At 45.2% G+C, this 11,824-nt stretch overlaps 1 protein-coding gene across 1 annotated transcript; it reads right to left on the reverse strand.

Moving 5' to 3' along the window:
- Positions 1-344: 344 nt before the first annotated feature.
- On the reverse strand, positions 345-7,712 carry ccdc177 (coiled-coil domain containing 177). Its single transcript, XM_085766973.1, has 3 exons — positions 7,489-7,712; positions 3,234-6,716; positions 345-924 (listed from the first exon to the last, which is right to left on the reverse strand). Exon 2 carries the CDS (start codon positions 6,702-6,704, stop codon positions 4,140-4,142), a length of 2,565 nt encoding a protein of 854 aa, XP_085623099.1. The 5' UTR covers positions 6,705-6,716; positions 7,489-7,712; the 3' UTR covers positions 345-924; positions 3,234-4,139.
- Positions 7,713-11,824: the final 4,112 nt, after the last annotated feature.

Here is an 11,824-nt window from a genome sequence, read left to right on the forward strand (position 1 = left end):
ATAAGGCTGAAGTACTTTTGCTTGAGAGTTGTTAGTCACTTGTTACTTCACAGGTTGAGAACACATTAAGCTTGTGAGGTGTTATTTCTCTGTGACCACCAGGTTTGGAACCACAGGACTAAAATAGCTGCAGCTGTAAAATATGTATAAAGTGGTTGAAAATGGCTCCACCACAGGAAAACGTTGCTTATAAATTGTTGCCTAAAACTGTACTTTAAAGTAAACGAGTAAGACCATAGAGATTTATCAGTGTACTTTGTGTGTTTTAACTGTTGTATAACAGTACAACTATGAGCAATTTACAGTTTTTCTTTAGCTGATAGCAAAGACAAATCAAACCCATGTTGAAAAATGTTTGTTTTTATTTTTCCAGTTTTGATTGTTTGCTCTGATTGTGTCCTTGTCTTTAACACAGCGTTGATGAAAACAATGAGCTCACACATGTGTCTGATATTAACCATGACCACGTCATTATTGCTACATCTGAAAAATCTGTTCTTGACGAAGCAACTCAATGTAATTCACACAAGCGAGCAAATTATGATAATGTACAATTGTTAATTAACGTAACACCAGAAATGATAGAGAACAGAAGCCCACATGTCACAGGAAGGGGGAGAAGGAACAAAGAATGGACTGATCAACATGCCTTGATGCTAATAAAGCTGTGTTTGAACCTTGAAAATGTCACTTCATTTATACAGGTAAAAGGCTGTAGGTTCACGTCTGGGTTAGCTCTCTCGGTTCCCGTCCCAGCAGCACAACACACGGCGCCGTCACCGGTGAATTAAGCAAATACAAAAAACTGCGATATGGATGCATGTCCATCAGAGGAGAGACTCACGAAGCTCAGTGTGGGAGGAGGAGAAGCTCTGCTGGGGAGGATCGTAGGTTACATCACCAGCTCCTGGTCATCACCAGGACCTGCAGCACAAAAAAACAAGGTGATGGATGTAGGTTTTCAGCTGCACCACTAGAAGATAACTACATTTACAACAAATAAAGGCACATTTCTGCTCACATCAAGAATATTCTGTTTATTTGTCAAACACACAAGTGATGAGGCCATAAATGTAACCTCCTGTTTAACGATTATATGTCATTTAAATAATAAATGACAGGTTAAACAAAAATAGGAAATTTTTAATGTTCAAAAATGTAATTTCTTAATTGTGGTTCCACAAGTCTTTTTTTTTTTTTTTTAAGTACACACTATTAAGCATTGGTTAAGCATTAAATACTGAATTCATCATTTATAACACATGAATACTCATTAGTACATAGTTTATAAACACAGTTAATGTTTTACTCATCATTGATAAGCACTAACTGTGTTTATAAAGTACATACTAATGAGTATTCATGCATTATAAATGAAGAATTCAGATTTATTAATGCTTAACTAATGCTTAATAGTGTGTACTTATTATAAAGTGTTACCCAGACAGGTAAAATACTTTTTATTGTGTGTTATAAACCATTTATAAACTTCTTACAAACGCTAAATGGGAGGCTGAAATAAAGTTGGTAAAACTTGATACACTATGAATATTAGGTAAAGATTATCAAATTCTTAATTCATCATTTAAAAAGCATTCTTCCTAACCTGATACTAATTAGTATGTAATTTATAAACACAGTTATAAATGTTAACTCTGGATTGATATGCTTGATCAAAGATTAATGAAGTTTTTAATATTGATAAATGAGTGCTTCATTGTGTAACGTGATACCTCCATATACTGTATGTTTAAAAACAGTTAATGAACGCATCACAACAACTGTCCATTGCTTCACTTCTAGTTATCCAGAGTCTTGTCCAGATTCTTGTCCAGAGTCTCAGACATCTTAGAGTAAGATTTAGTTAAATTTGTATAAGATACTCACCACATACAAGTCTTTGAAAAATGATCCTCTGTTTGTATGTATGATTTAGGGGAATCTATAGTTTTGTTGGGCAGTAACATAGAGCCGCTGAATTATTACATTAAAAAATTGAAATTACACTGGATAAAAATGTGTTAATGACACTTGACCTCTGGTTCTGTAGTTACTGTGCATCTAATATAAATATGTCATTAGTGTATTTGCTTAGTATAGAGTTTTGCATTTGGACGTATCAGAACGGTCTGAATGATTTTCTCTCGTCTCCAGGGGAGCCATGAGTCACACACCTGAGTTAGAAGTGCTGAATCACTCTCTGGACCTGTCTGTGATTCGTTGGAGCTCTGACACACTGAAATAACTCATGTCCTACAACTTCTGATATTTGATACACATACTCTCAGTGGCTGTCACGTCTTTGCAACAATATGGAGTAAAAATCAGATTTTCTGTCACAAACCGAAGCAGACGTCAGGAAGGTGTCTGCTCCTCTGTGATCGGCTGTTTTCTTTAACGTGCAGTTAACTCTGAGGTTTCTACTGCAGCTTCTATTATGTTGTGTATGTCGTTACTGTTAACGACCTTTTTCTAGATTGGCAACTTCATCTTTTCAGTCATCATAAGCACCTATAAATCTGCTGTCTCATCCACTAACCTTACATCACCTCCCCCCCTGATTATCTGCCCAGAACAGCGTGGCTCAGTCAGTGACATAAGCCTGTCAGCGCTCGGCTGGTTTAATGCTGCATTTTAAACTCATTCTGGCTTTTATCTCTGTGGTTACCAGGTATCAGACGCAGGACTGTCTGAAATGCTCGTTCTAGCCCACTTCCTGGCCACAAAATGTTCTACTACAGGGGCTGCGGTGGTGACGGTGACGGGCTTCTGCTGTGATTTCTCTCCCTAACACACATGGAGATTGAACAAACTGATGGTGTCTTTCTCTCTCTCTCCGAAACAGAAACAGCCAGAACGATCCACCAGAGCCGGTCCCCCCCTTCAGCAGGCCTCCTCATATTCCCACGCAGTCTCTCCCTGCTCAGTCATTCATCTCCTGCCGCTCTATCCTGATTTCCATCGCTATGGCAACAGCTACATCGGAGGGCACAAACTGTGTATCGCCCTTTCTACTTTTTTTTAATCTGAGAGATTGTAGGATTAGTGCAGCCAGAGGCCTTTGGAGCCTGTTGCTGGCCTGCATGAGTAGATGCATTTATATTCTGCACTGTCAAGTTGAGGCGAGTGTTGTTGTTGTTGTGTGTGTGTGTTTTTTTTAAATGCAACAGCACGTAACACAACCAAACACATTGCATAACATGTGAAACAAAAGAAAAGAAAAAAACTTGTACCTGTTGACCTTGGCAGGGTCCCCGGGCCGGCTGTGCTGGTAGCAGATTGACTGCGGGGGGAGTCAAGAGGCGTCTGTCTCTCGGAGCACTTCGCTGTTTGTTGCAGTCTGACATGACGAGGACAGACAGAGGGAGTCTTTGAAGGCGATGAGAGGGAGCGAGGACGGCTCTGCTGCAGAGGCCCGCCGTCCTCTGGTGCTGCTTCATCAGCACAAGGCCTCGTGCACGCGGCCCCTTCCTGTGCTGCACTGACAGCAGTTAGGTACAGACGAGCGTCCAGCCCTGGGGCTTTACTTCCATGCTATATCTAGCTGTGTCACAGTGTGTGGACAAAAGGAGCCCTCGTTTTGCTTTGGGGGTGTTCGAGAACCATTTGCATTCTGCTTTTGATTTCTTCTTATTATGCTTAATTTTCCCTTTTCAGGAGAGCTCCCTTAAAAGCCTCTGCAAGTTGTCATGGAGAGTTGTGCTTCCTGGTAAACAATGACTCTTTTCATTCCAGCACAGCTTTCAGTCCAGTAGCTGAGAGAGAGACCGAGCAGAGGGCAAAGAGAGAGAGAGTGGGAGGGTTGTGTTACGGCAGCTCTCTCTACACTCATCTAATATTAAGTCTACTGCAGTCCCACACAGGCTGTACTGTTAATTCATAACAGCTGATGATATAGTTTACAGTCTCATTACATCCATGATACAAAATGATTTGGTTTGCTCTGATGGGAGAATAAAAAAAGGGTTAAAATGGAATCAAAGCAGCTGATGGGTAAAGATACATGAGGACAAAATAACACTGTGGGTGTGTGTGTGTGTGTGTGTGTGTGTGTGTGTGGGGAGAAGGTAAAGCTGTTGAGTGATGGATGGGGCCATAACGAAGGCAGGAGCCAAACACATGACCACGAGTCAAGAGGATTATTTGTCATCCAGGCTGGCTTTCAGCTGTGCTTCCAGGGCCATTTTATCAAAAGTACGCATGTTGGTCTCCTCCCGCACTTTGTCTCGCACATGAAACGAGGCTCGAGCCACGGAGCGAGCGCTGTCCAGCACCGCCTTCTTCTCTCTGAAGATCTGCTCGCTCTTCTCCAGCTTCCTCTCGATGGACTGCAGCAGCTCCAGGCGCCTCTGCTTCTCCTCCTCCTCCACGCGCTGCCTGTTGAGCTTCTGGAGCCGCTCCTTCTCCTGCCGGCTCTGGACGGCCCGCTGAGCTTTCTCCTTGGCCCTCTCCTCGGCCACCAACGCCGCCTGTTGGGCTCGCTTCTCCGCCTCCTTCACGCGGGCCTCCAGCTGCTGCTGCTGCTGCTTCTCACGCCTCTCCGCTGCTTTGCGTGCTTTCTGGATCTGCTTCTCCTCGCGCTTCGCCTTCTCCTTCAGCTCCTGACCTCGGCGCTCGACTATCTGTTCGTAATTCTCCAGGGAGCGGCTGAGCTTCACCTCCGCTGCCCTCCTGGCCTCCTCCCTCTCCTCCTGCTCTCTGCGGGCGATTTCCTGTATCAGAGCAGCGTGACGTCTCTTCTCCGCCTTGTTCAGACCCAGTCTCTCCTCTTGGGCCTGGTGCTCCTTCTCCTGCCTCTTCAGCTCGGCCATGGTGAGCTTCTCCTTCAGCAGCAGCCTCTCCTGCTCCAGCATGGCCGACCTCTCTTCCTCCAGAGCCTTCAGATTCTGCTCCTGAAGCGTCTTCTTATGCTTCTCCTCGCGGGCCGCCTGCTGCAGCCTCAGCAGTCGGCTGCGCTCCTGCTGCTCCGCCAGCTCCCTCCATCGCTCCTCGTTCTCCTCGGCTTGTCGCATCTTGGCAGCTGCCGAGTCTCGCTCCTGCTGGCTCAGCCTGCGCTGACGTATCGACACTTGTGTCTGCCACACTCTCTGACACTGGAGCACCGCGCGCTGCTTCTCTCTGTCCTCCTGCTCTCGCCGTAGCTCCTCCATCCTGCGCTCGCTGTCCCACTGAAGATGAGCCACGTAGCGAGTCTGACTCATGATGTCTTCCTCCTGATATCGAGCCAGCATCAAGGCCGCGATTTTGCGGTCTCGTTCGGACACGGCCTTCAGGCCCCTGCGCCTCACCTCCTTCACTATGCGCTCCACCTTCTGCGTCGTCTGAGGAGAGTGGCTCAGGTCGCCCAGGCTGAGGCTGCGGCCCATCAGGGAGTTGAACGTGGCCATGGTGCGAGCTCGGGGGCTGGAGAATTTAGCCCAGTGATCTCGTGCACCGTCCCAACTGTAGGAAGAGGAAGCGCCCGACTCTGACGAGGTGCATGTGGTGGTAGTTGTGGTGGTGGAGGTGGAAGAGCAGAAGGTATCCATCCTTCGCTGCAGGGACTCCAGCGAATGGCTTTTTCCTCTCACCTTGGACTGAAGTCCAAGATGTCCATTGTGCTGAGAGAAGGGCCCTCCTGTCACACCGTTAAGAGGCGTCCCAGAGGAGCTCTGAACTGGTGGGGGCTTTGACACTGACGACGTTAATGTAGTATTGGCTCTCGGGAAGGCAGGCGGTTTTGGCGTCGACCTGGGGAAAGTGTTTGAAGATTTACCACCGGAGGACTTCCTGACTACTGCCGGAGGGCCGGACGAGAGCGGCCGCGCGGGTTTCACATGTTCAGTCGATGAGGTCGAAGGGTGTTTGGCAGATCCTTGGAAACCACCCTTGGAAGGCGGTGTAGAGGTCGTAGAACCAGTTTTTGATGACTGGGGAGATCCTGTAGATTTAGGGGAGGTACTAAGACTGGAGGTGGAGGCTTTAGATGAAAGAGCGGTACCTGCTTTAGAGGCTGGAGCTGAGGCCGTGGCTCGAGAGGATGCTCCAGCATCTGGGGCTGAGCTGGAGGTCACTGGCACAGACTTAGGAGGCTGACCGGAGCCAGAAGGAGCTTTGTCCACAGATGGGGATGATACACCGCCGCCGCCACTGCTGCTGCTGCTGTTGACTGTAGCCTGCATAATCCTTCTTTTCTCCTCCCTGACAATCCTCTCCCTCTCCTCCCTGCACTGCCTCAGCTTGGCGTGCCGGTCCCTCTCGTAGACTTCAAACAGTCCTGTAGCGACACGCATCGAGCGTCCGGGAGCTTCACGGGCGAAGTCGGTGAGAGGGCGGGACAGCAGCTCCACGGGTTTGACCCCGCATCTAGCACACGCCTCCAGAGAGCGAGGGCTTGTTAGGACGTAGCGGCTGCCCTCTGCAGCTGGTGACTCAAAGTTGTACAGGTCCAGGTGCAGCCTGAGGGGAGGATCTGTCTGAGTCTGTGGTTGCTCAGATGCCGCCCCCGGAGAGGCAGGGTCTGGGCCCGGCGGGGACGCAGCGTGGCAGGGACTCGGCTCAGAGCTGCCGGTGGGCGGCGTCTCAAAGCCGGCGTCTCCATCCTCCTCTGTTGTTGCTCCATCGGCTTCTTGTGGCAGTCGAGGGTCGTCTGCAGCCACAGTCGGGGTGTCAAGCTGTGGGCCTTTACACTTATTCTGCTCCTCAGGCTCCGAGGGGTCAACCATAGTTGGCTAATACTGCATGAAAGAAAGAGAAAGGAAGGGTGGGCGTGGGAGGGGTTGTATGACACATGAGGGAGGAAGAGGATAAAATAGAGGAAAAAGGTCTCAATTAGAGGATTATAGCATTCAGTCCGGGGCTTAAGAGGGATGCTGTCTGTGGGGGAGGGTCATAACGCAGGTTTAGAGCTGCATGCATGCATGAACACATATTCATGCGCTCACTGATTTTACACCAGATGATACATTTTCCCTTCAGGGAAGTGACATAACAGACGGAAAAACACCAAGGTCCTCTAATAGAGAATCTATTTTTGGGCAGAGTTACTAGGCTGAGAGAATTTGATTACTCATAGCAATATTTCTCACTCTACATCACACAATCAACCTAGAAATCCAAGCAAAGGCCCCTGCTGCACCATATATATTATTTACCAGCTGATAGTAAAAGCTGCATGTAGTAAACTTGAATGAGGGCGATGAAGCAGCAGCCCTGTGCAGGTCTATTATCTCTCTGCTCACTAACATGGACTCACACCTCACAACAGCAGAAGGCCTAGACTTTTCTACAGTGGATCAGAAGCAGGACTCGTGTAAAAAAGACACACAAAAAAACACATGCACTCTCTATGGGTTCAACAATTTCCATCAATATTAAGATTTAAAGTGTGGCTGCTCTTTGTGGGGTGGTAGCTACAGAGATGATGACTATATTTGCTGCTCTTTGATCCCGTGCTCTGGTTGTTGTTGGTTATTCCACGCAGTGTCGCACCGCGCAGCATCCACTCACCTGCCAGTTTGCAAAACGTTTTCTAAACCGGTGCTTTGTTCCCCTTTAATCCGTCCAGCCTCCCTTGATCCCTGCATAATATCAGGCTTCAGGGAGAAAGGCTTCGGCCATCGACCCCGCGATAGAGCATCACATCGTCGCAGCCTCCAGCGACTCGACAAGACACAGCCGGAGCCTCCTGCAGCCCGTCAGCTCCAATCTGCGCCCTCCTCCTCCTCCTTCTCCTCCTCTTCCTCCTCCTGCCGGTTAAAGACAGAGACACACAGACAGACAGGAGCCGTCCCCGGTGCGAGAGGCGCTCCTCACGGCGGTGAAACTCCCGTATCCTCCGTTACTCCCTCAGCGGAGGAGAAGAAGTGTGCATCACCGTAAACATCCGCGGTCTCCACCTGCTTTTTCAGCAGCATCCCTCCATCTCAGCCTCCTTAGCTCCGCCTGCTTGTGGCAAATACGCTAAAAATACCGTGTGGACGCTGCAATTAACCGTTCGCCCGTCCGCCCCACTCTCAGCCTTTCAACACAACAAAACAGCGGCCTAATGGTGCTGTATGTGTCCGCCCGAGGCGACTTCCACCTATAGGCCTGTTTATTTTTATTTTTATATATATATATATATATCACAGACACTTAGGCTATATCCACATACGGCTGAGAGCGTCTTGTAATAATTGTATTACTCAGTTTAATAATTAATAAACTGCTTTATGATTTATTTTTGGTTTCTTTTTTTAATTTGTAAAATATAAAACACACTGTATGGAAAAATAGAGCATCTAAAAATGTATTTAATCTTTGCAGCCTGGACCATCAAGAGTCACACATCATCACAGTGAGGAGTAGAGACCATCTGCTATGTGTGAAATCAAACAGACTGTAACAGCTTCTAACGGCCACTAGGAGGCGATGTCACATTGCAGATAAGTGGATAACTTGGATTCAGAGAGTTTTACTGTGAAATGTCTGCATGCACCACAAACAGAGAAAAAAATCTGCATCTGCATGAATTTACGATTCAATTTCAGGTGTTTTTTTTCTTTCACTTTGTTACTTTTGTCTTTCTATCTACAGTCAATTGGTTGGTCAGTAAAGTTTCACTGAAACATGAAAACAGTTGCAGACAAGAGTTTCTCTTTCTGTCTTTCTCTCTCTTTGTATGTGTGTGTGTTTATTTAGATGATTTACAAAGTTGCTTTAAGGCAGCCATCACAACTGCTTTGGATGTGTGAATGTGTGGTATGCTATGTTTTCTGCATGATACAGTACATCTTTTTTTCATAGAGGGTGGACTGAGTCATGAAATATAAATGTTCCCACTGATCATTACTGTGTGTGATGTGCAGACTTACATCTGCAGCCTCTGGAGATCGGCTCTACAGATACACCCCTCAAAGAACTCTGGTTAAACACAGATACAGAGGCCTACATATAGTATCAGATACACATACGGTGTACTCACACATAAAGTGAAAATGTCTCCTGAGGCCTGTCAGGTGGAGCACAGAGTCATACTGCCTGTGAAATAAACTGATTGTCTCTTCATGGGTGTTAGTTTAGTTTTTTGTTGTTTTTTACCATGTCTAAGCAGTACATAAACATAATACAATTGTGCAGATGTGTGTTTATGAATGTGCGGCATTTTATGGATTATAACATCTCCTTTAAGATAAGATAAGATAATGTATACTTTATGGGGGAAATTCATTGTGGGCAATAGTGCAAGGGGACTGTGTCGCCATACAAAAAAGGAGAAACACAGTACAAGACAAAACCACGTCACAAGCACATGACAACAATAAAAGCACTAATCGTAGGATGAACAGCACCAACAACCCCAAAATTTGTAAGAACACCACAATAATTAGAGCCAAAGATGTGATAACCAATACTATAATAAAAGATGAGACACCAAGTAACCAGACATTTTCCGCTGAGTTACAGAGTAGGCGGTCGCAATTTATTAAGACGAGAGATGGAGGCGGGGAGAAAGGAAAGTTTAAGGCGGTTGCTTTTGCAAAGACGTACTTAATATCATTTCATTACTGTTTTATTATTTTGTCATACATCCTCTATGTATATCATTTCTATACAGCTTAGAAATTGTAAATATAAGGTCTATAGTGAAACGTTGTAGCTGTATTCTTAATTCATCCCTGTGCAGGAGATTTTATCAAAAGGTCAAAGGTCAGGGTCACAGACAGAGCAGCAGCAATAATCCAAGACACTTCTCCCATCAGTGTAACGCTACAGTTTTATGTGTAAACTTTAAACACATGGGAGTATGTGAATGTGAATAACACTAAATTACTGTCACCACATCTCTAACATGTACGTAGCAGGAACTATTGGAGGTTACTACAGCAGTGGTATTTGACGACACACTACTGCTACATGAATAAATGTAGTGTATTCACTGAGACCCACTTGAAGATGACAGACCGGTCTGGTTTGGTCCAGTCCAAGCGGTTGAATCAGGATTAGATAACTCTTGGTGAAAATCGCAGTGATGATGACCCACTAAACTCCTGACCCGGTGTGGGGAACAGTGCGAGTTTAATTGGCCCCGCCCGTTAGCCGTATCAGGAGGACAGTGCGTAACAAGTGACAACAGGGAACGTGCTGGCTGGCTTGTTAACCAGGGGCATGGGGTCTGGGCGGGGGGCCAGAGGGGAGCAGGGCATGGTGTGGTTGCTGCACAGTTCACTGGTGCAGGGGTATGCTCGACAGAATTTTTGTGTTTTTGTTTTTGTTTTTGGTAGGGCATGCTCCCCACCACTAAAACAGGACTGGGGGTTCATCGAGAGGTGAGCGGCTCAGTGCAGTCATGGAGACCACGGCAACACCCGGCTGGTGGTGGCGGTGGTGGTGAGGGCCTGGAGCATACACTCATCTGCTGGTTTTGTACTGGGAACCAGTCTACAGGTGCCAAACACTCATTCTGACAATGAACAAACACATTTAAACACATACTGTATTTTTAGATTATAAGACACTGACGACAAAGACTATACCCTGAGATTTATTTTCATTTGTGTTTAAAATGTCAATCCTTCCAGATGAACCTCAGTTAATTCTTATTATTCTATATTCTCCTTAGTGTTTTCTGTGTCCTGACACAATACAAATCACTTTATAAATCCCCAAAGGGAAACTACATATCAAAAAGAAAATCATTAGTTTATCTGTTATCTTTACAGTATATGAAAACAATGACAGCACTTCAAAAAATAAACCAAAAGTATAATTTTTCCTGATTTCTTTTTCTAATTTTCCCTTGTGTTGGGAATTTTTGCATTTTGTCTAGTTTTGTCTGTCACTGAAAAAGTAAATGTAAATGTATTCATAAAAATGTCATATCTGTTTCTTCCTCTTTAGCTCTAATCATATTGTCATTTCTGCTTCTTTGAGAACTTTCCTGTAGTTATGTGCTATTTTATGATATGAATATATTTGAACATGGTATCGACTGTAAAATACAGTTATTAAGTGTTAAAATAAACAATAACTGGCTCCATCCAGTCACAGTCAGCCACTATTACAATACAAATGTACAATGCACTCCATCATCATAAAAAAATCATATTTCTTCACGCATGATAACTGACAACCACGGTATTTCATCATGTCCTTGGAGAACAAACTGATCTCCTTTGGAAAGTCTGTTAGACGACTGAGAGATCCAGCAGCAAATGATTGATTAAGAAATTTGTGGTTAGAAATAACAGCGCTGGGACAGTATCAGTGCAGTTCACCAGCCAATTTTTACACAGAGGCGACGGATGAATCCAGACAAGAGATTAAAGAGAGTGAAACTCAGACGAAACCACTGTTGGCTAAGCGACCTGACCATCAGCAGCCTCAGCTGAGATGAATTCACCCATTTCATTTCACTTTAAGAGGCAGTTCTGATTTTCAGCTCTGCATGTGTGCTGAACTTTGACAAGTCCGGATAACGACATGGCAAACAGAGCTGGAAATAAAGAGGATACAGTCGGTTTCAGTGCATTTCCACCTCTTCACAAGGCTTCTGATTTTCCACATTATTATATTTTACTACTATTGTAAGTGGATCACGCCAAGAGGACACTGCAGGGTTGTATGCTCAGAGTGGAACATTTTTAGTGAGTGCATAATGTGGTTCAGACAAGCTCAGTGAACCTAATGTGATGATATCCCTGTACTGTATGACTTATTTATAGCATTTCTTTCTTTCTTTCTTTTTTAATAATAATAATTGGTAATATACAAAGGAAGGAAAATATAAATATTGCATGATACATTTATATACTTCGATCAGACATACTGTCCTTTGATTATATATTATAAACCTCCAGTATGA

This window comes from Trachurus japonicus, chromosome 22 (assembly GCF_045865225.1).
Source record: "Trachurus japonicus isolate A0001 chromosome 22, Traja_1.0".
NCBI classification, from domain to species: Eukaryota; Metazoa; Chordata; class Actinopteri; order Carangiformes; family Carangidae; genus Trachurus; species Trachurus japonicus.